Source organism: Molossus molossus, unplaced genomic scaffold, assembly GCF_014108415.1.
Source record: "Molossus molossus isolate mMolMol1 unplaced genomic scaffold, mMolMol1.p scaffold_m16_p_8, whole genome shotgun sequence".
Taxonomy (NCBI): domain Eukaryota; kingdom Metazoa; phylum Chordata; class Mammalia; order Chiroptera; family Molossidae; genus Molossus; species Molossus molossus.
Genome location: NW_023425402.1, coordinates 29,915,529 through 29,940,921, shown reverse-complemented (window position 1 = coordinate 29,940,921; position 25,393 = coordinate 29,915,529). Strand labels below are relative to the sequence as shown.

Below are 25,393 nucleotides of genomic sequence, written 5' to 3'. Positions count from 1 at the left end.
AGACAAACCTCCTGTGTCCTCCCAACCAGGCTGTGAGGACCTTGAGGGTAATATAGTTCCTGCATGAAGCAGGCTGTCAATAGCTGGAGGAAGATGTGGGAACAGATCAGGAGAGAGGGCGGCTCGAATAAATCTGCTCTCCCACCCCTCATGGTCTGTCAGCAGAGCACGTCCCCATCCCCACCATCCTAGACAACTGGAAGGACGATTCAGAGTCCCACTAGAATGTCTCAAAAAGATCGCCATTCACAACCCCTAGATAAATATCGTATCATTCTCCTCTCCAGCTCTCTCTCCCTAGGATATCTATATCTCAACAGCTGTCTGAGAGGCTGTCTCCAATCTCTCATGGTGGTTTTTCTCTTTTCTGCCTGTCTTCCTGAATCTATGTCTTCTCCAGGGAGTTCTTTACATTTTAAATATACAACCCAGCTAACCTGCTTCAGTACTGCAGGTGGGAAGTAATCACCAGAGAGAGAGGGTGGGGGAGATTTGCTGTAAGTTCTCAAAGTGCTTAGTCATCCGTATGGCATTTAACAAACACAGTGGTTCTCAATCCTGGCTGTGTATTATATTCACCAAAGGAGTGTCCGAAAATAATCCCGCTCAGGGCCCATGGCAGAGCTGTTAGAAAAACAGAGGCAGAGTTCAGACATCTCTAAATGACATTTCTGTCTTCTGCTTTCCAGCACCTTAGGGAGCCCACCCTCCAGATCTTTCTCTCCTTTACCTTGATCAGCCCAACAACAGAGGCCACGGAGCGGGTGAGACATCACCCCTAGCAGTGCAGGAGGGAGAGACTGCACCTGCTGATGACAAATTCCATCCACATCCAAGAACTCACTCCTGCTTTTTGCCCTGTGATTAAGCCTTTTACTTCTATGGGGTCTTTAAATTCTTCTTCCAAGAAGAAATCCTTGCCTCAACTCCCTACCTGCAAGCCTGAGTCTAAAGGTCTACAAACACCTTTCAGAAACCGGGAGATGTTTTTGGATCCCTCCTCTCTGTCAATAGACCTTCTGCCTCCACCTAGCTCTAGAAGCTTAGTCTTCACCTGGCTGAGCTCTGCCCACCTGCCAGGTCTTATATCATCAACCATCCCACACCTTCCTAATGCCACCAAAACTACCTCCAGGACCTTTCCCTCGTGCCTGATGCTAGATCTCCCTCAACCACCTGCCCTTTTCCTACGGGTCTCTCTTAGCTGTGTCCTGAGTTCTCTGGGTATTGCATTCCCTGTGCCGCGTGGGTGGCCCTGGACTAAGGGGGTAGGGAGAGAAGAGGGAACACAGAAACAGCCCACCTTTCACTAGTCCGGGTGGCATGGCCAAAAGCATTTGCAACAGAACACAGATACCCTGAGCAACTATAGAAATTGGTCTTCTTTATACTCAATCCATGGAGAGAACTTCAAAGCTGATGCTAGGTTATCTCAATCTTTTGAAGAGCACTAACTACCAGAGCGGTTTTACTCCGTTGTAAAGGCCTACTTATTATAAAGTACACACTGAATTTCATGCAGACCCAAAAAAGGAGCGAGAGAGCTTTTAATCCCAACTTCTTAGGTATTAATTATGTCTCTGGGTTGACTAGAAATCGCATGGCTTAAAAATCAAACTCTCAGTGCTCAGCCAGTTTCTGCGCCTCAGAACCGGGTCCCACACCTCCCTGGGTGCTGCTATGAGAGGCTGGGCGTCTCTTATAATTTGCTGTCCTGCTCTGTGACTCAGAGCGACAGGGACACGGAGCTGACCGCCCTTCCCGAAGTCCTCCTGGGAGCCTGCCCCACGCGTGTTCTCATTCCAGGGTTGGACGGCGACGACCTCCTGGCCGTGGGCCTGCGCGGCGGCCGCGTGGTGCACAGCTTCAACCTGGGCTCCGGGCTCGCGAGCGTCAGGAGCGACCCTCTCGATCTGAGCCTCGGGATCCACACGGTCCATCTGGGGAGGGTCTTCCGAACCGGCTGGCTGAAGGTACCTCCCCTCGTCGGTCCCACAGACTAACTCGGTGCTGCTGCTCCGTGGATTTGGGCTGCGGCCCCGAGGCGCAGGCCGCGCCACCCGCTCCCTCGAGGTCCCAGAGCCGTGCACAGCGTGCAGGGCGGAGAGATGATTGCGGTTCCGTGGGGCAGGAATACAGAAGGGGGGGCGGGACCGACACAAGTGAAGTGAGAGAGAGCGTTCAGGACATGCTTCCCCAGCAGGTGGTGCGTGAGCATGACTTCAAATAAACAGGAGCTGGGATGAAGAACAGTGGCTCGTGTGGGCTTACAAAATGCGCCTGGCTCGGTTTGGCTTTCCGGTGAGGGGAAGCAAGACATGGGCTTAGAGGTCGACAGGGTCTGTGCCGGCAAAGGACTTTGAGGTCCCGCTAAGACGTTCAGGTGTTTATCCTGGGAGCTCTGGAGAACGGCTGAGAGATTTACGAAGGGGGTTGTGTACCAGGGTCGATTTCCATGTTTTGATAAATGACTCTGGTTGTGGTACTGAGAATGGGTGGGGGAGAGAGGCTAGGCTAGACGGAGGAGAACGGCCGGATGCCGGCTCCTGGATCTTCGACGAGCTGTGATTTGGACTGAAATGCCAAGCCACGACTGCCGCCTTAGTGTCCACGGCAACAGACACCAGCAGAGAAGCAAGGAATGGGGTAGTGAGGTGTGTTTGATTTCCTCAAAAGTCAGGTCTGTAAAATTTTCATGCCAAGTTAATGGGAAATAAAGGGTATCTTAACAGTCACCTTGGGGAAGTAATTCCCTTTTTAATAGGTTTTCTTTGTTTTTTTCCCCCCCTTTTGAAGGTAGATGATCATAAAAACAAATCCGTCATCTCCCCAGGAACACTGGTTGGTCTCAATGTGTTCAGTCAGTTCTATGTGGGTGGCTACAGTGAATACACTCCAGATCTCCTGCCAAATGGAGCTGATTTTAAAAACGGCTTTCAAGGTAAGGCTTGGAGGCTGTTCCACTATACCTACTTGTTTCAAAATTTGAGAAAAGAAGACTTTTAAAGAGTATGCTTCTAGTTCTGAAACTAGCAATGTGGATTGCTTACTGATTGGACCTGATCAAAATTTGATTTTAATGGAAAGCGTTTATTCTTATTATTCACTTACTACCCATGTGCTCAGTATTTGGGATGTTTCAGTGAAAAAAATAAAGATTCCTATACTTGTGAGTCTACATTCTAGTTGGTCAAAGGAGGGAATAGATAATAAACACTAAATATACTAAATAAAGAAATTATATAAAGAAAGTGGTATAAAGTGATAAGTTCTGTGGAGCAAAATGAAAAATAGAGTGTGAATAATTTTTTTTTATATAAGGTGCTTTTTAATATAGGGTAAGTAGCATAGACCTCATGGGGTCACAGGGAAAATTAAAATTTTATCCAATTGGAATGTACATGTAATAAATGAGTGACAGACTGCAGCCACTAACCCAAACCCCCAAGGTGTGGTCCCACAGAGGCCACCAGAAGCCAACACCATTAAGACCCAACACCATTCTTGGACAAGCAGTTGGATTGCCATCATCTGTCTCTCTGTGTTCAAAAAGGAGCATACCCTGCGATCTTCCCTATAAAGGTGATTCATAGCAGAATCATAAAATAAACACATGCTTCAAATTGTTATAATAATGCATTTAGTGAAAATAAGCTTTTTGGTAGATCCCTCGTCCCAGCATATTTGGTCAAGGAGCTGCTCATAGTGTCCTGAGCCGCTAACCCATGACCAGCCTACTCTCTATCAGAAATCAAGGAACAGCGACCAAGTTGTGGAGCACATCTCTGTGCGTCATCCACAGCCATCTCAGGCACTTGAGTTCTCTGCCTGCCTGGCACCATCCTTGTCCCCACCTTCACTGCCTTCTGCCCAATACTGATGCAGAAGGCCACATACTTGAAACATGAAAGCGACACCACTAACCCAACGTAATACAAGGGCAGGTTTCAATACAAGTAGTTCATTGTAACCAAGACTCTCAAAGAAACTTCTTTGAATATGTAATCAGTGCTGATTCTCAGAAGCATGTGTTAAAGAATGGTTTGAAGCATATTAAGCCACTATGCTAAACATAATCGAGAGCTCAGCAGTTCTTTCAGAGCAGGGGACAACCTGAAAGGATTGTGAGGGCACAACAAATCAATGCGTTTTGAAAAACATTAAGTTCGAGAAAAAGGATGGGTAAACGTACGAATGTGTAAAGAAGCACTCAGTGACACAGAGACTCGGTGGGAGTCATCAGAACTTACTGTCATGTAATCACAGACATGATGCTGACATAAATGCTCTGGATTTAGCATCAGGGACAAGAGTGTGGACTCTGGAACCCAACTGCCTGGGTCTACACCTCAGCTCTGCCATGGGCAAGCTTCGTGGCCCTGGCTAGTAACCAAACCTCCCTGTGCCTCACTGTGCCTCGTCTGTAAAATGGGATAACAACAGCGCTTGTCTTGCCTGTAGTTCTGAGAGTGAGTGAATGAAAAGAGAACACAGATGATTGATTGCCTGGCGCAGAGTGCTCCCTGTGTTAGTGATGTCGGTGGTGGGAGGTGACACAGCTCCCGTTACACGCGTGCTGCTCTTTCTCTGCTGCACGAACAGGTAAGAGCTCAAGCTCTGCAGACAGGCTGCCTTCAGATTTGGGCCCTGCCACCTAGCAGCTGTGTTAGTCTGAGCTTTTCACTTAAACTCTGAGCCTCCATTTTTTTTCCTCCTGTAAAATAAAAGTACCTAACCCATAGGGGTCTTGAGAGTTAATCAACTAACTAAAATAATGTTAAGTGCTTAACTCAGAAAACAGTACATGCTAAACACTCAGTAAATATTAACTGATAACAGTACTCCATCCTGTTGTTGCTGGGCTTGGCGTTTTCCAATTTACTGAATTCCAGCGCTTCCTGATTTCCTTGAGTTATTTTCTCCCTTCTTTGGGGGATTTTTCTTCACATTTTGGGGTTTTTTTTGTTTTGTTTTATGTGGTTTTTGTTTGTTTGTTTGTTTGTTTGGTTAATCCTCACCCGAGGATATTTTTTCCATTGATTTTTAGAGAGAGTGGAAGGGAGGGGGGTGGGGAGAAAGACACAGAGAAGAGTGAGAGAGAGAAACATCGATGTGAGAGAGAGATATCAATTGGTTGCCTCCCACATGCACCCTGACCAAGGCTGGGGATCAAACCTGCAACCCAGGTACATGCCCTTGACCCGGAATCAAACCCTCAACCCTCCAGTGTGCGGGGGGCCTTCGCTCTAACCACTGAGCCATGCTGGCCAGGGCTTTTCTTCGCATCTTGATAATGAGAACAGAGAGAGTCTATCTTCACCCTGGCCAGTTTGGCTCAGCAGTTGGAGCATCGGCCTGTGGACCAGAGAGTCCCCGGTTCAGTTCCCACTAGGGGCATGTACCAAAAAAAAAAAAGAGAGAGAGGGAGAGTCTTTCTTCAGAGACTGTCATTTTCTCCTTAAGGGTGACAATGAGCCTGAGTTCAGCCCACAAACAGCTGGCCCCTCCTGAGAGAGAAGTGCTAGGACTGTGTGTCTGGAAGCCTGTCGGCTGCCATGGTCAGTGGGATGGACATCTTGGGAAGGTCTTCTTGGAGATTGACACTGAATCCACAATCTTATGGAAGCTCCAGGACCTTAGAAGCCCCTAATTTTATCATTTGCCTCTTGAATTCTCCCTTCAGGTCTGCCTCTCCTCTATTATAAACTAGCATTTACTCTGAACTGCAAATTATGGACCATTATTACCAACCTACCATAAAGACCAGATTGCAACTAAACCATAAACCTATGATTTCCCAAAATTGATCTCCATTGGCTCCAGAGAATGATATAGGGTGACTTCTTTAAAATATAGATTTCTGAACCCTAGCCCAGAACTACTTAATCAAAATCTCTGTGATGGGGTCTAAAAATTTACATTTCAGTAAGCCTTCCCAGGTTTGGAAATCACTACATCAATTAATCATAACAACGCAAATAGAGTTATGGAATAATTTAATAATCAGTCTGGCCTTAGCCTAATTATTAAATTCTAACATCACCAACACAAACAAATAAGGCCTAATTATCTTTCTTTAGAATGGGGATTAAATCACACACAATAAAAGATTATCTGATTTAGGCTTTCATGTTTCTATAAACAATCCTGATAAATAAGTCTAAAGCGGAAGTTCTCAGTCTAAAATACAAATCATTACTGTTAATGCAGCCCATTTGTTTTTGTTCTAGAAGTTATTTTTTTTTTTATAATGAGCCATTATTTTCCCTTTAACCGTTAATGGTAATGAAGATATTGAGGTTATGTAACTCTTCTCTAGATTAAATAATCTTTTTAAGCCAAGCAAAGAGGCCATTCCTGTTTACCTGTCCTAATAACAGGAATTTTTCCCTGCTCTCCAAAGGTGCAGCGATTACAATGCTGCAGGATTCTTGGGCTGAGGGTGAAGGATGGGCTGCAGTGGGTTCCTGAGTCTCCTGACGTCATACATGCAGTTGTGTGCGCCTGTGTGCATTTTCCTAGGAGAAGGTCCATAGCTTCTGTCGTTGTTCTAAGATCTGTTGCTTTCACCGACAGACCTATTTAATCCTGTTATAGAATCAAAAATTACTTTTGACTGGTGTGGGATTGGGGAAATCTATTATCCCATCTATCTATTATTCTAGTGTTACAGCAGCTAGTGTTCATTGATACAAGGATTCTTATTAAATATTTATCACTCGTCTGAATAGAGTGGACATAAGATAGATTCAAATTCATTAGCAACACTGTAAAGATGTTACTCCAACCGGAAAGTGCTCTACACTGTCAGTATAGTCAGTTTCTTGTTAGTTCAACTTTCTCTCTCTCTCTCTTTTTTTTTTTAATTGCATGAGATTTTTCAAGTCAGAGTCCATAGAGGGGAAAAATGAGTTTACTGTAATAATTTAGATATTATTTTACTGTAAACACACACACACACACACAGCCATCACTTTCCAATATACATATGGCTCGTGGCTCCAAAAGTCTTTATCATAACTACCATCGCACAGGCAGGATATATTTATTGAATATGGATCACACCTGTTGCATGGTGCAATACTAAGCAGATTATATTTTATCTTTTTTATTAGTAGGAGGGAAATTTTACAATATACATTCCACAAACAGCTTCCATTCTAATTGCCTTTAAACTGATGATATGTGGACTAACAGGAAGGGTTTCTCTAAAATAAACACATTTAACTTTTTGTATTTCCTAATGTTTCTCTATATGTATCTTTACCAGGTTTTTAGTCAAAATATATTTCAGCAGTTCCTCATAACAAAAGTATTTCTTATCCATCTAAAAGAGAAGAGGTTTAGCCCTGGCCAGTTTTGTTCCATAGTTAGAGTGTCTGCCCTGAGACCGAAGGGGTCACAAGTTCAATTCCCAGTCAAGGGCAGTACCTGGGGTGCAGGTGCAGTCCCCAAGGCAATGAGGCCTCCCTCCCTCCCACTATCTCTAAAAAAAATAAGTAGAAAAATATCCTTGGGTGAGGATTAACAACAAAATATATAAATAAATAAAAGAGAGGTTTAAAATGAACACCTTCAGACATTAATATATATTATAATCATTATTCAGCAAATTTTTTTGGTGCGTGATTATAAAAACTACAAAAACCTAATAGCATCCTACAATTTTTTGTTAAAAATAATTTTTTATAAAGTAAATAGAGAGCCCTGTTCAGTTTGGCTCAGTGGTTACAGCGTCGGCCTGAAGACTGAAGAGTCTCGGGTTCAATTTCTGGTGAAGGGCACACACCTGGATTGCAGGTTCAGTCCCCAGCCCCAGTCAGGATAGTGTGGGAAGCAAGTAATTAATGGGTCTCTCTCGCATCGATGTTTCTCTTTCTCTTTCTCCCTCCCTCCCTTCTACTCTATTTAAAAATCAATGAGCAAATATCCTCAGGTGAGGATTAACAACAGCAACAGAAAAGTAAATAAAGAATTTCTGAGACAGTGTGGTAGAGGGGATGGGGGGAGGTGAAGTACAAGGCCTAACTTGCAGGCATTGTACTGGCCAGTTTATGTATGTTACCTGTTCTTCTTAACCCATGGAGTAATTGTTGTTGTTGTTTTTTTGTTTTTTTTGTGTGTGTGTAGTTGTTTTTGTTCCCATTTTAAAGGTAAAAAGATTGGCGCTCAGTTAGACTTGGGTCATCTAGCCATTATGTGAGAAAGACTGTAATTGAACCCAGACGCACCTGACTTCAAACCTCTTTTGATCTTTTGCTGAGTACATTTCGCTTGGCAGAGACATGGCAACCCCGCTGTGTTCGTTGAGCGACCTGGTTATTCAATACAAAGCAGCTAGCATTCATTCATTCATTTCTCCATCCAGTTTTCCATATTAGTGCTTTTTTTGTGTGTAATAGCAGTGCTTGCAGAAGAGCAAAGATAAAATCTAAGGAAGAAAACTACATTCTCTTACAATGAGAAAATGGTGTGGGCTGAGGATGCTGCTTGGCAGTGAGAACTGGGTTGAAAAGTAAATTCTTGACCTTTCCAAACAGAACCTCTTTTTTTTTTTTTTTTCTCCATGAGGGATTATTCCAGACTTGCTTCAGAAAATGTTTTGGAAATAAAATCCAATCTAACCTATCTTTTATCATTTTCAAGACCCTATTTAAGGTTGATGTACATACTGATGTGAAAATATGTTGTAAACAAACTCTGAGTAAGTGCTGAAGGAAATTAATAAAATTACAATACATTTCAGTATTGTAATTCCATTAATTAGTTAATGGACTATCCTTTTGTTTATAGTTATTTAATATTAAGATGGAAAAAGACCTTTTTTTCCCCCAGCTTTCATGATATACAATTGACAAATAAAAATTATGTAGATTTAATGTGTACAACATGAAGATTTGGTATACATATACATTGTAAAGAGAGTACCACCATTGAGTTAGTTAGCACATCCATCACCCAACATAGCTACCTTTCATGTGTGTGTGTGTGCGCACGCGCGTGTGTGCACGTGTGTGTGTGTGATGAGTACATTTACAATCTGCTTTCTCAGAAAATTTCAAGTATATAAAATATTATTGTCAGCTATATCCACATGCTGTACGTTAGATCCTCAGAACTTATTCATCTTTTAACTGAAAGTTTGTACCTCTTGACCAACATTCTCCCCATTCCTCCCCGCTCCAGGCCCTGGCAACCACTGTTTTACTCTGCTTCTATGAGTTCAACTTTTTAGATTTCACATATAAGTGAAATGATAGAGTGTATGTCTGGAAAAGACATTTCTAAGGACAAATGCAAAATCCCTGAAGGAAAAAATAATAAATATGACAACATATTATAAAATTCTCCACACAAAAATAAAAACCTCGTCCAGTTGGTATGGCTCAGTGGATTGAGCATCACCCCAAGGACTGAGAGGTTCTGGTTCAATTCCCCAGTAGCGGGTGTGCAGGAGTCAGCTGATCAATGTATCTCTCTCATATCGATGTTTCTCTCTCTCCCTTCCTCTTTCTCCAAAAAAATCAATAAAAACATAATTTTTAAAAAACCTCACCCTAAGCAAAATTAAATAGCAAATATTAAACTGAAGAAAGAATTTGCAATATACAACAAACAGCAAATGTGCTCATTATATAAGGATATCTTTCAAATAAATACTTAAAAGGGTGAATAGAGACAGAGTAGACAATAGGCAACTTACAGGAAAAACTGCAAATAACTAATATTTTTAAAAAGATTTAAAGCTTCAACTAAAACTAGTAAAACAGCATTTTATTATGTATTTCATTTACAAATGAAACAGATACTCTCTTGCATTGTGTGCCTGTGAGGTAGCAGGTGTCCCAGTATGGGGGTGGGAGGGTGGGATGGGAGGGGGGACATAATTGTGCAAAATGTCTATGACACTTAGGCACACTCCAAAGCACCCATCTTGTCCCCTAGTAGTTGTACTTCTTGAAATTTATACTAAGAAAATAATTAACAAATACACAAAGATATACAAGTGATAATATTTAATTGAAGGTTGATTAATTATATTAGGATATAAGAAATTATGCCATCACTAAAAAACATTTAATGCTATTAGAAAAAAGTTAATGGTATTTATGCTATACAAATTTTTGGTATACTACTATATATTATGTGTATATATATAGTTTAATGCAGAATTTTATTTTTGTTTAAAAGAAAATACAATGAAGCATAGAAAACATACATATATATGCCAAAATGTCGATAGTTGTCTACTCTGAAGTGATGATGATGTAGATGATTTTCAAATTTTTCTCCCCGTGGCTCTCTTTTTTATTTTTATTTTTTCACTTGACACGATAACCTTGTGTTTTAAAATGTTACTTTAAAAATGAGAAAAAAACTGTCTTCCTGTTGTATCTATTTATTCCATTTTTTTATATGAAGCATTTTCCCCTTTCTTCAAGGTTGCATTTTCACTCTTCAAGTCCGCACTGGGAAGGACGGTCGCTTCAGAAGCCTGGGGGATCCGGAGGGCCACCCAAGTGCTGGGCGCAGCGTTGGCCAGTGTGACGCTTCTCCCTGTGGTTTCCTGGACTGTGGCAACGGTGGGACCTGTGTGGACAGTGGATCTACTGCTTAGTAAGTATGACTTCAGGAAGGAAGGCAGCAGGTCATTTGCACTCTACCCAGTGCTTCGCTCACACAAACTAGGAACACAAACTGACCCTCACAGTGTAAGTATTTTTATGAAGGCTTACCAGATAAAGGAAACTAGAGAAGGAGCAGCATGTGTGCCATCTTCTCCATTCTTTTTAAGAAATGAGAATGAATCACTACGTCTCATTCCAGGCACCATGGAGAATATACCTTAAATTCAGAGTCTTGAGAGTGTGATCAGGAGTGTTAATCCTAGGAGGGTTTACATATTGAGATTTCCTTTCATCTTCCGGTTTAATCTCCTTTAGAAAGGGTCATCCTCTCTAGGCAGAGACTAGCAACGCTGCACAATTTAACTTCTGAACTACTTTAGTATGAAACAAAAACGTGAATATGTTGAGTGGGAATAAAAGAGCAAAAGAAGGTCATCTTATAAATAACTTCTTTTGCTGAGCATGTCCTCTGTGCATAAGTAGTACTTGAAGGGCTCTGGACATTAGCTTTACCATGATGATTTTATCTTCACTGTTTTACTTTTTTTTTTTTTTTTTTTTCAGTTTAATGTATTTTAATAGCAAACTTATGGAACAGCATAGAAAACAGACAACATTTTAAAAGATGTACTTTCACCCCGGCCTATGTGGCTCAGCAGCTAGAGCGACGGCCCATGGACTAGAGAGACCCAGGTTCAGTTCCTGCTAAGGGCATGTACCTCGCTTGCAGTTTGTCCCTGGCTCCGGTTGGGGTCCAGTGGGTGGCGACCATTCAATGTGTCTCTCTCATGTCGATGTGTGTCTCTCTCTCTCTCTTCCTTCTTCTTTCCCTCCCACTCTATATCTTAAGATAAAGTGCAAAAATGTCCTCGGGTGAGGATTAAAAAAAAAAGATGTACTTTCATGTAGGACAACTCAGAAAAGTAAAAGAATGGAATCTACTCTATGACAAAAATGCTACAAACACCATGTAGTTGCATCAATACAAAATTTACTTGTTGTTGTTTTTTTTGTTTGTTTGTTTTTATTTTTTATCCTCACCCGAGGATATTTTTCCATTTTTTGTACAGATAGAGTGGGAGGGAGAGAGAGGAAGGGAGAGAGAGAGAAACATCGACGTGAAGGGACACATCGAGTGGCTGCCACCCGCACGACCAACCAGGGCCAGGGACAAACTGCAACCGAAGTACGTGCCCTTAGCGGGAACCGAACCCAGGTCTCTCCGGACCGCAGGCTGACGCTCTAACCGCTGAGCCAAACTGGACAGGGCCAAAATTTACTTGTTTAAAAAAAATCCAAATGCTGGCATTGTCCAGAAAAATTTAACAAGTTTATTTATATTGTCATTGTCAAACTGCTAAAACTTGTTCCCTGAAACATTTTGACTTGCATCAATGTTTTATATCCCTGTGTTTATATTTTTTTAAATCCACACACAAATGAAAATGGAAAACCTGCCAATACCTGATTTCTGTCCCCTACTTTGCACTTGCAATCATATGCTTAGGTACCTATGAGGAAGAAAAATCTAATGTTCAGGACTGCCAATAATAGGAAGAAAAGAAAAAGACAACTTTTTTTAAATAGTGAAATGTTTCCCCTCATAGTGGATTCCAAAGCCCATTTTCCATGTATGCAGCATGCTGGCTGGATGTCTTTTGGCATAGTTATTACACGTTTGGCATGGGTAACACAGGTTGGTGTGTTCAAAAAGGCCAACCAGATAAGCCTAATTTGCCTCCAGCAAAGCACCAATAGCTGCACTCTGGGAGCATAGATCTGTCCTGAGCAATTTCCCGCAGCAGACGCTGGAAGGGAAGTTTGCCAGTCAGAAGTTCAGTGGACTTCTGGTAACGTCCAATTTCACAGAGTACCACCATCCAGGCCTATAAAGATGAGGTTTCTTCGCCGTCCAGTAGAGGGCGCACTCTTGCCAGCGGCTTTTGTAGCCAGTCGCTTTCTGGGTGCTTTACCACCGGTGGATTGACAGTCGGCTTTGTACCAGCCATAGTGTAGAGACTTCCTTTGTTACCTTCTTCTCTGGCTGGAACTGGCGACCTAGAGATGGTTCCGGCATTAGAGAGCATGGTGGCACGGTGGCACCCGTGAACACCCTACAGTTTCTAATGAAACCTTTTGTTTGCTTACAAATTCTGCATTATCACTTGCTCTACAACTAAGCTTAATTATTTGGAAGTACAAACTCACCTCACCTTATCTAAAGAAATGTGGTCATTCTTCGGGCGACTTACTAAGTGGTTTTGTAATTTTCTACCAGGGTAATAAGTAAACTGATAATAATAAAGAACGTGATCATAAAGAACAGGAAGTGCTAGTAAAGTGAAGGTGAAGGTGCAGGTAGGAAATTCATCCTGACTCTTTATTGCCCCATATGGGACAAAGGGCCTGTTGGGAATAAGAGCCACACGTGTTGAAATACAGTGGAATACATGGGGCCACGTACAGAGAGACCCAGCTATTGAAGATTTTGATTAACATAGAAAGATTTCTTGACTTGTGATAATAAAAGGGATATCTTTCGCTTGTACAGCACTTTGTGGCGAATAAAGCTTTTTTTTGGCATACATTATTTCCATGACTCCTAATTAAAACTTTCTAAATTAGTCAAGGACTAATGTCCCAAGAGGATGTACCAGCATCTTGTAAGTAGTAAGGCAGGACCCAAAACCAAATCTCCCACCCTGGCCGGTTTGGCTCAGCCTGCGAGCACCAGGATCTCTCAGGTTCGATTCCCCGTCAAGGGCATATAGCTGGGTTGCAGGTTCAATCCCAGTCCCCAGCCCCGGTCAGGGTTGTACAAGAGGCAACCAATTAATATGTCTCTCTCACATCAATGTTTCTTTCTCTCACTCCCACTCTCTGTAAAAATGAATGAAAAAATATCCTAGAGTGAGGATTAACAAAAAAATTTCCCAGTTTCTGGGTCAATGTTCTTTCAGAACCTAAGAAATAATTTTTTTTTTTTTTTTTTTTTTTTTTTTTTTTTTTTTTGGTACGTACTCCTAAAGGGAACTGAACCCAGGACTTCTGGACACTTCAACTGCTAAGCCAAACTGGCCAGGGTGTAAGAAATGAATTTAAAAGCAGCTTAGAGAAGATGACTAAAGTGTTAAGTAGTCCCTTATCTGTTGGATGTAATCTATTCATATATTCTTAATTTTTAAAAGAACGCTGATGTTATCTTCAGTTTGCATTTCATATTTTCTCCACATTGGAAGTACCTTGCCTCATAACACATCCCCTGGGGAGTTCATCACTTCCTATGTTGGTGGAAAACTATCTCATAGACTTGCAGGAGAAGCTCGATTTGAATAACAAATAGGCCTCAGTGTGGGACCCACAGTACCACTGACAAGATTTCTTACAGGATTCTAAAATCTTTTTTATCAGACTGAGATCACTGTTTGGGAGTCTCTTGTTGATATAACAACAAAATATTTACTGTATCAGTGACATGTAAAGCAGTGTTAGACTGAGAAGTAGCTTTTGTGACTATTATGTAATGACATTAAAATTATGGCTCCCTGAACTTAGAGGAGGTGGATTTTATGGTATGTAAAATATACCTCAATAAAGCTGTTTCAAAATATTAAGGTTCCCACCCATGGACATTCAACTTCAGTAGCAGCATAAATTGAAGGAGAATTGTATTCCTGTTGACGGTGTTTGTAATTCTGCTCTAAACTCAATAATGAGAATCCCATTTTTTGTTGTTGTTCGTTTGTTTTTTATTGAATTTATTCCTGTTTTTAAAGGGGAAAAGATGTGTTCTTTGTAATATACTTTCCAATAGTGTTGTTGTTTTTTTTAAATTTATCTTTATTGTTGAAAGCATTACAGATGCCCCCCTTTTTTTCCCACTGACTCCCCTCACTCTGCTCCCGCCTCTGCAGGCCTTCGCCACACTGTTTTTGTGTCCGTGGGTCATGCCTGCATGCATATGAGTCCTTTGGGTGATCTTCCAATAGTGTTTGGGAAGTTTTCCTCTGACCTTATCCTAGTCCCAGGCTCTCAACTTTGGCTCTACACTTCTATTTTGCACCTGAAACACAGTAATAGTAAACTAAATTTCTATCAACATTATTGACAGTTCAAAGCTAAAGTTCAATCTTTTCTTGAAAAAGAACACATTATACATTTTTGTTTAATGCTCAAGAAGCAAGTCCCAACCCAGAAGCCTAAATGTCATGGTGTTCAGAATCAATTTCAAAAACAAAATCTCAAAGCTGCTCAAAGTGTCTTAACAGCTTAATGGTATAATTTTTTTTTTAATGTAAAACTCCCTGGCTGGTGCTGCTCAGTAGGTTGGAGCATCATCCCATGCACCTAAAGGTTGAGGGTTCGAATCCTGGTGCGGGTGCATACCCAGGTTGCGGGTTCAATCCGTGGTTGAGCTGCAATCAAGAGACAACTGATCGATGTGATGTTTTTGTCTCACATCGATGTTTCTGTCTCCCTAAGGTCAATAAAAATATGTCCTCAGGTGAGGATTAAATAAAATAAAATAAACAAAATGATTATTTAAAAAATTAAAAGCTGAAAACGCTCACTTTAGTTCACTCCTCACAGCGGACGGTAGAAGCCATGGTTTTGGTACATACGATGAAGCCCTGAAGGAGGGAGGTGAACTCAGTGAGGCTTGGACCCAGGGCTGGGCTTGGGAGACTGCTGAAAGCCTCGCTTTCCTGCTCCAAGCACGTCAGCAATCAGATCCAGCTGTGCTCTAATACAATTTCTCAAATCAGAGTGTAATGAGGCAGAGTTCATGTAAGGCCTCTGTGCTCCTGGGATGAGCTCTGATGCAAGAGAGAGACGGTAAACTGGTTCTGTTGTGAGTAGCCTAGGCTGAAAATAAAAAAGAGGTTTGCTGAGTTCTAACTTAGCTCTATATGCTCATTTGTTTGGTACGTACTATTTTTAAGCAAATTTGACTTGGTTTTTTTGTTTGACTTTAAAGGGATATCCTGACTGGGGTTGAAGGTGAAAGGTGATGTGTTCCTTTAAAAAGTAAGCACAGTGTAGCAAAACCAAAAGTTACAAAAACAGATGGAAAAATGAGCAGCATAGACAGTAAGTACAATAGGAGTTCAGAGAATGTGCATGGAAAATGGGAAATGCATCAGAGATTTATACTAAGTTCATAAACAAGGCTTATTTACCGCACAAATCTATCAGTGAGCCCAACATCTCACTGAACCAGAGTTTCTTAAATATTTTTTGGCTCACAGATGCCTTCGAGTATCAGGTGAAAGGTCAAAGATCATTCCGAGAGCAATGCAGATACCAGAAGGAAAGGAAAGTGTGTGTTCACAACGCCTTCTCTTGGTTCCATACAGCAGTATAACAGGGATGCCCGAAAGTGACCATCAATTTCTTTGATTTTTGCTAAATGAGCAAAGTCATTCACACTTTCACATGGATCAGACTGTTTACACTGGTGCGGGCATGGGGGGTGCAGATATATATGCAAAGGAAAAGTTTTGTCGGTGTTGGTGCTTTTTGTTTCGATTGGATTTTTTCCCCAAAGGTTTATAACATGGCCGCCTATACGGCTGTGCACCTGTGTGTTGGTCATCCCACCACTACAGTAAATACACGGACACTCCACCCAAACTCTGTATTCTCATTGCTTCATTTTCTTCCAGCTGACTCTCTCTAGGTTAGAACAAACCTAATTGCTCTCCTGTTCTAAGGAAGAGCAATTTAGTTACTGTATCTATTTTTTGTTTGTTTGTTTGTTTTTGTAGTCCAGGCTCATGCTCACATCAGTGCAGCTAGGGTCCACCATCTACTCCCAACAGCTCATCCAAATGATTTCCCCAAAACATCTTCTTCTCTAAGAGGAATTGAGTCCAACTGTTAGCATGATACAATAGTTTGGCCCTTAACCTAGAGAACAGAACCATTAGGACTGAGGCCCACAGACACATGCCAGTACTTGTATCAGTATGTGAAGAGGGATTTCATCTCATCCTTCTTGTACACTCTGAGATACCATCAAAGAAAGGAAGGCCCAGGGAAACATCAGCAAGTGGAGTGATTACAGCAACGCTTCCTTGTAAGCATGTCCAGTCTGGACATGCCGTCAGATTCCAGTGTACCTTGAGGTTCATTGTTTTAGTGCTTGTTTGCTTATTTTTCAAAGGCTCGATATTTGAGCCTGTCATTGGACATCCAGTAAATGTTGGCAGGTAAAATGATATCCATCACGTCACACTTACCTCATTCTCCCAATGTGTTACTCAAACGGAAATAAATGGTAAAGAAAAGCCGTTTGACATGAATGAGGCCATCCATCACAACAAATGGTCGTAGGAGGAGATGCAGCTATGTTTTCCTTTCCTTGTAAACAGCAGAGAAATAACTTACACATGCAGAAGGAGAGTCCTTTAGGCAGTGTGATCATTTCTTACTAAGTAACACACAGCTATTCCATTATTCATATGACTTTATTATCACAGCACATAGATTTCATTTTGCTAAAGCATAGGAAACCCACAAATCTGTTACCATAACTTTCTTACAAATCCAGCTCAAGGTAAATTTTCTGCAAGAACTTTCTCTTTCTACTCCCATCTCACAATGATGATTTTAACACTTTGCCCTCGTTAGCCTCAATACCTATAAAAGAATCTCTCTGATCCACCGCAATAAGAATCTATATTTTGATACGTAAACTAAAAGAGTAGATTACGCAGAAGTTATGCATTTCTAAGGCACAGTTTTCTTCTGCACACTGAGGACTAGTAATTGTAGGGGTATTATGGGGATTAAATGAGTTGAGACTTATAAAGTATTTAAAACAGTGTCTGGCACTATGGTGAAATCCTAATAAATGTTGACTGTCATATTTTATATATGTCATATATTTTTTATATAAATACATTATTATACATTAATGATCTTAAAGTCCTTGGGGCAAAAGTATGTTTGCTATTTTGTATTCATCGTGGTAACCAAGTGGATTGGTACACTGTTACTCCTTTTTCGGTGAATATTTGGTAAACAAGTGAATGATGTTCAAGTGATATTCAAACAAAATGTGAAATCTTCTATTATCTCTTATTTGGTTAATTTTAATAGATACATGTTTATCCTAAACTCTAGAAGTCTTAGAATTGGTTAATTACAAGAAAATTAAAGTCTTCATGTTGAATAGCTGTTGTGATAGGAAAAATTAATCCATAGACGTTTCTGAGCTATAAAACTGACAATAAAAAGCAAACAATTTATCTGCAATTTGGGAATTATAATCCATTTCATTCCAAGTGCACAGATGTAAAATAATTAACTATATTAGTAAAACATACTCCAATACTCAACTCTCGACTGCCATTATGACCAGCTGTTTCTCAAAGTGTTTGACGTGTTCTCTCTCCATGTTTAGAGGCAGAAGATCACACAAACAACTCTTTATATATTAACAACTTAGGAAAGCTAACATTTTTTTAATGGACATGCGGTGAGAAAATAGTTCTATGGGTAATGTCAATGATGCCTCAGTATCTTTTGAGTATTCTTAGCTATTCTATAGTAAATGCTTTAGCCCTTTGCCTGCTTATTCTGCTTAATTTGCCCTCCGCCCATAAAAGCCCTTTTATCACTTGCTCTCACCTCCAACTCTGTGTAGCTAAAAGTGGATTTTCATATTTGCCCTTAAAACCATATTTCTCTCTGAATACCCTATTCTTGCCCTGGCCAGTTTGGCTTAGAGGTTAGGGTGTCAGGCTGCGAACCAGAGTCACTAGCTCAACTCTAGTCAAGGGCATGTTCCTCATTTTTAGTTTGGTCCCCAGCCCTGGTAGGGGTGGTACGGTAGGCAACCAATCGATGTGTCGCTCTCACATCAGTGTTTCTCTCTCTCTCTCTCTCTCTCTCTCTCTCTCTCTCTCTCCCCCAACTCTATCTGAATATCCCTCAGGTGAGGATTTAAAAAAAAACACCCTATTCTCATTAATGGCACCATAATTTTGGTGTGTTTTTTTTTTGCATTTATCTTCAGATAGAGCAGGAGGTAGAGAGGCAGGAAGAGAAAGCATGAAACATCAATCCAACCAGGGCCAGGGAAAAACTGCAACAGAGGTACGTGCCCCTTGCGGGGACCAAACCCCGGACTCTCTGGTCGGCCGGGCCGACCCTCTAAGCGCTGAGCCAAAATGGCCAGAGCTCCTTTCAGTCATTTAATCCTGGAAACTCCCAAAGATTTCCATGAGATTGAGAAATTTAGAATGGCACTACCCCTCCTCCATTACTAGCCATGTAATTTGCTTAACTTCTCAATCCCTCTAGCTCCTCCTCTGCAAAATGAGGATTCTAATCGTACCCTCCTACAGGGTCATAAGGCAGATTCAAAGAGTACATACATGCAAAGTGCTTAGAAGGGTGCCTGGTACATGTGAAGCCTCAGCAAACACTCACCAGTACTATCACCTTTCACCTTCCAAACCAACACACACTTACCAGGTGCCTCTCACATCTACTTCAATTTTTCCATCCTCAAAGCCATTTCCCGGTCCAGGCCTCATCCACTTCATTATCCTCATCATGATTCATTCATTTACTTATTTATTTATCCCCCGGATATTCAGCGAGAAATTACAATAGGCTCTGGCTGTTTAAACCCTGGGACCGCAATAGAGAGTAAAGCAGGCCTGATCTCTGCTGCTGTGGAATTAATTAATTAACTAGTTAGTTCCATGGAATTAATGATAGAGTGCAGGGGGCAGCAAACTTTGTCCTGGGGGCCAAACCTGGCCCACCACCTGTTTTTGTAAAATGTAGTTTTCCCAGGATGCAGCCACACCCATTCACTTGTGGATTGTCTGTGGCTCCTTTCCACAGTGGCACGGTTGAGTCATTGCCAAAACGTCTTTATGGCCCATAAAACTAATTGTAAACTTCCAAAGTTTGCCAACCCCTGTTTAAATGGTAAAGATATAGTAAGATTCCACTAAAATTAAACTTCCATCAGTAGGTAGTTTATTGTTATATCGTGGAGTCAACCCATACATACGAAATTAAAATTCTTCAAATATGCCTCATCATTCTTTATTTATCCTCACCTGAGGACATTTCTTGCATTTATCTTCAGATAGAGTAGGAGGGAGAGAGGGAGGAAGAGAGAGAGAGAAACATCTGTGTGAGAGAGACACATCAAGTGGTTGCCATCCACACAACCCCAACCGGGCTGGGGACAAACTGCAACCGAGGTATGTGCCCTTAGCGGAACTGAACCCGGGTCTCTCTGGTCCGTGGGCCGACGCTCTGACCGCTGAGCCAAACCGGCCAAGGATGCCTCATCATTCTTGTCATTCTCCATAGTCTATCACTTAAAAGGTATACTCTCTGGGCCAGTTATTCAAAGCCCTTGAGCTCGTCCCCTTCCCCCCACCACCACTACCCCAGCCGAATCTTCTCCTGCCTCTCCCCCTCCGCCCACTCATTCACGTAGGCAGATTTCACCGCAGGAGCCTTCCCTGAACTCACTGAAACTGTTCAGGCCTCCTTCCTGTGGGCTCCCCAAGTACTCACTTTAGCACTTGTCACATTGTATTAACTGTCTGTTTACTGATCAGATCCCTCCAAAAAGCAGCAAGCTCACGAGGCCAGGAACAGGGAATGCTCAGTGCTAAAACACAGTGGCAGACACTTAGCATGAAAAATACACGGGGTGGAGTAAGGCAGGTTTACAGCAGTTTGTATGGAAAATAATGCAATAATTTACAATAATACAAGAATAAACTCTTTCATGTATTCAGAACTGTAAACCTACTTTTGCCCCACCCTGTGTGTGTGTGTTTGTGTGTGTGTGGTTTAAATAAATGAATATCTACCTCTCTCTCTCCTTTTTCTATTTTTTCCAATTTATGGACACACCACACACATCCCTCTCTAAATCCCACTCTTCCTTAGGACAGGGTGGTATACATCATTACCCAAAGTGGAGAGTAATGGAAAACAATTTGAGATTTATTATCTACATTTCACAGGATTTAAAGAAGCCAAGGAGGAAAGAAAAAGAAAAATCTGAGCTTGCACAAAATCATTCTGACGAAAACCTCTTTTAACACCTGATGTAAGGAAGTAGTATATGGTATTTCAAAATGACTTTTAAATCTCTGTACACATAGCACATTGCTTCAGACCTAAAACTTCTAAGAGGAATCATATGAGGATTTATTTTATATAAGATGTTATTTTTCAAATAAATTTATGGTATCAATATTATATATATTATGCTTAATGTGACTTAAGATATATTTAACATAGAAATATTTTAGCATTGCCATGTCGGTCTATAATGCAATGAGATTTTTGTTCTTGGCTTTGTTCTTTTCCAAGCAGATCAAATGGACCACTAGATGGTGCAAGCATCATAAAAAAGTAATCACGTTTAACCACAGAACTTATATGCATGTATGCATAACCAATGAACATGGACAACTAAGCCGGGGACAGGGTGGAGGGGGGGTGGGGTGGGGGGTGCCAATGGGGTAAAAAGGTAAAATATCTGTAACAAAAAAATAAATAAATAAATAAATAAATAAATAAATAAAAAAAAGAAAAAAAAAAAAAGTAATCACGTTAAAATTTTATTTTTATGTAAAAATTCTTTATTAAGAATTACTACTGTTTTATTTATTTTATGAAATTGGTAAGACAATCTATTTTGTATAAAAGGTCTTCACATATTTTATGCTTTGTGATGGTCAAACAATAATCAAAATCATTATGTAATTTTGTAGCAGGTTAATTCTGTATTTTGTTTTTCTCCATTTTGGAAAACCTCACACAACTTTTCAAGCATTTATTTCGCACAACTATTAACTCAGATACAATAAGCGTAGAAATTTTTCTTCCTCATGACCCATCTAAACACTCTGTTTAATGAAATGGCAACATCCTCAGAGACTTTTGTTTGTTAGTTAGCATTTTGTGTATGTGCCCATGCCTTTAAGTTCCAGATAGATGAGACTTTGTATTATAAAATTCTCCTAGAACCACAATGTAATGGTGCCTTGGTGAACATGTGGTGTGAGGTTAATTATGTTCTCATTCTCCGAGTTCTTCCCCACGCTGGCTTCTGGGTCCGGGCCGCACTCTGTGTGCCCTCACTGGGCTCCTGGGCACATGCAGCCCCGCTGTGCTTCAGCCCGCACAGCTCACCGCAGCCGGCCAGTTTCACGCCTCCACATCTTCGGCCACCCTGTACGACCTACGCGAGTGCTGTGCACAGAGTAAACACTCAAATAATAAAACAATAATCAATTTTGGTGAAGCAGAAATTTGATCAGGTTGCCCAATACTAAAGGAAAACATAGGAATTTGAAATTCGTATGTTCTTGACAAATATATGTAGACAGACACTAAATCATTTTTATTTCAATAATTATGGGCTCTGTAAAGAACAAGCCTATAAAAATGTTTCATATTTTTAATTATATACGCATCTATTATTTCAGGAGCATTCTCATTCACTGGGATGGGAATGTAAATTGGTACAGTTGTTATGGAGGGCAGGTTGGAAAAGGTATCGAAAGCCTAGAAGTCACGACGATATTTGAATTTTTCCCAAAGAAATGACTGTAGAGATGCACAAAGATTTAACTACAAGTGTTTTAGCACATAGTTGTTTGTAGACTGTGAAAAATTTTTAATATATATCTCAAAAGTGATAGTGGGGGAAAAAGTATTTTTCATTCATTCAGTGAAATAATATGCAACTAATACATACAAAGTCATGGAAGGGAAGTTAATAAACATGGAAAGGTGTTTCTAAATGGTATGTGTTGCTTTTTAAAAGGTTATCTGTAGGGAGTTTCTGTTTGTAGAACTATGGGAAATATCCTGAATGATCTTCCCAAATGAAACTATTCAAATATGAATAAAATATAAAACGTATATTTTCATAACAGAAAATGTATATTTTCATAAGTGAAAACAACACATTTACAGAGCCCAAACTGAATGAAAGCAGGACCCTAGAAAGCCAGCATCAAAGTTGGCTTTAACCTTGAGTTCCCGCTAAAACCTGGAGCTGTGTGAACTTACCTTTGAGGGCTACGCGGACTAGGAGGGACCAGAATCAATGGCAAAGGCCTGCCTGAGGTGAGGGATCTAACAGGAGATGCCTCATCGGCCTGGGACCACTGAGAGCTACAGGCTCATGTAAGAATAAATGAAAGGCAAACCTCATTTTACACAAGGAGAAAGTAGGAAATTTGCCTCTGTTGACAGGAAAAGATATGAAAGAGCAAAAGGTGAAAATACCCAAGACACTCTGGACAGAAAACCAAGTTTGCAAAACTTGCCATTCTAGATACCAAGACCTGGGATAAAGCTGGAGAAATGAAGACAGTGTGGTATTGGCACAAGGTTAGACCAACACACTGATGAACAGGTTAGAGGGACACAGGACTACTCACACATGGATGGGACTCACCAGAGGCAAAGGATGAACTCTTCAATAGAGAGTGCTAGAACTATACTGGTTCTCTAGATGGAAAACTGGAATTTGATCTCCACCCCTATCAAGCACAAAAATAATTTCAGGTGCATTGAGACTTAAACATAAAAGGAAAAAACTAGAATAATCTTAGGAGACGACGTAAAATATCTTCCTGACCTTGGAATAGGAAAAGATTTCTTAATAAGTCGTTAAAAATGCAAACTATAAAAGAATAGTGAAATTTCAGCTACACAAAAATGTGAGCTCTGCTCATTGCTATATAGCACTGACAATAAATGCAACAGCGACATGTGTCTACATGAATGAATTCCAAAAATGTAACCCTGAGTGAAAGGCAGTTATTGAAAAATATATATAATATCATTGCATTTATATGATGTTTAAAAACAAGCAAAACCGAACACTGTTTTCTTCTAGGGGTTTTGTGATTTCAGGTCTGAAATTTAAGTCTTTAATCCATGTCCAGGTAATTTTTGTGAGTGGTGTAAGATGGGAGTCTAATTTTATTCTTCTACAAGTGACTACCCAATTATCCCAGCATTTGTCAGCTTAAAATTTGCTTAGAGGAAATAGTGGAAAGATACATGCTAAATGAGGTCAGTCTTGCCATGTCTTTTTTGTTTAATCTCAATTATATGAAACTTTCATTGTTTGTATTAATGGTATTTGCAACCCTGGCTGGTGTTCGCAGTGGTTAGCGCACAGGCCCTCTCACCAAGGGATTGAGGTTTCAATTCCCAGTCAAGGGCACATACCTGGGTGTAGGTTGGATCCCTGCATGTTTGGAGGCAACCAATCCATGTGTCCCTCTCATATCAATGTCTCTCTCTCTCTCTGTCTCTGTCTCTCTGTCTCTCTCTCTCAGGTTAGAGGGACACAGGACCACGCACACACAGACAGGACTCACCAGAGGCAAAGGATGAACTCTTCAATAGAGAGTGCTAGAACTATACTGGTTCTCTCTCTCTCTCTCTCTCTCTCTCTCTCTCTCTCTCCTTCCTTCCCTTCCACTCTCTCTAAAAAAAATCAATGGAAAAATATCCTCAGCTCGAAATTAACAACAACAATAAAAATATGTTTGTAGAGTGTTCACTGTCCCTACCTCCTCCTCTGCATTGCACGTAATGTGTCATTCAGGCTGACGCACCTAGAGGAGACTATAGGAGCCGCCTTGAATCCCCAGAATCTGTGAGGATTCTGCCAGCATAAAGAAAAAGACAGGATTAAAGACACATCCTGGATGGCTCAGAGCTCTCTGGGCCTGGGGAGATTTAAAGTTAACCCTTTCTTGCCCAGCTGGTGTGGCTCAGTGGTTGAGCGTCCACCCATGCACCAAGAAGTCGGCGGTTTGATTCCTGGTCAGGGCACATGTCCAGGTTGTGGACCCAATCCCCAGTGCGGGGCATGCAGGAGGTGGCCGGCCAATAGATGTCCATTCTCATTGATATTTCTATCTCTCTCTCCCTCTCCCTTTCTCTTTCTCTAAAATCAATGAAGAAAAAACATTTTAAAAATAATAAATAAATAAAATCCATTAAAAATAAATAAATAAATAAATAAATAAAATAAAGCTAACCCTTTCTCTTATGTGCCCTTAGTGTAGGTGGCCAGATTTAGGAGGAAAGAATACAAAACATTCAGATAAATTTGAATTCTAGATAAACAATAAATAATTTTTAGTATATCTTAAATATTGCTTATCTAAAAGCCAAATGCTGGCCCTGGCCAGTTTGGCTCAGCAGTTAGAGCGTCGGCCTGCGGTCCGGAGAGACCCAGGTTCGGTTCCCGCTAAGGGCATGTACTTCGGTTGCAGTTTGTCCCTGGCCCTGGTTGGTCGTGTGGGTGGCAGCCACTCGATGTGTCCCTTCACGTCGATGTTTCTCACTCTCTCTCCCTTCCTCTCTCTCCCTCCCATTCTATCTGTACAAAAAATGGAAAAATATCCTCGGGTGAGGATAAAAAAAAATAAAATAAAATAAAATAAAAAATAAAAGCCAAATGCTGTATGAGATATACTTACACTAAAAACGTATTCATTGTTTACCTGACATTTAAATTTCATTAGGTGTCCTGCATGTTATCTGGCAATTCTGCCTTTAGTGGGTCCATCAGAGACACCCCTAGTGGGCTCCCCCTAAGATCACTCTCTCAAGCCAGACAAGGTTTCTCTTCACACTGGATGCTCCCCTGTACCCCTCAGATTCTTCTTCAGTCATTAACTGACTACTTCTTACTACCAAGTGCTCTTTAGCTACCAGGATACTCTCTGGGCAAG

The 25,393-nt window shown here is 40.9% G+C and overlaps 1 protein-coding gene across 1 annotated transcript in view; it reads left to right on the top strand.

Annotated features, from left to right (window-relative positions):
* Positions 1-25,393, top strand: part of EYS (eyes shut homolog) — a 1,629,530-nt gene that overhangs the window by 1,577,846 nt on the left and 26,291 nt on the right. The window contains 3 exon segments of the mRNA XM_036248740.1: positions 1,807-1,973; positions 2,797-2,941; positions 10,443-10,617. Coding sequence (XP_036104633.1) covers positions 1,807-1,973; positions 2,797-2,941; positions 10,443-10,617 — 487 coding nt within the window.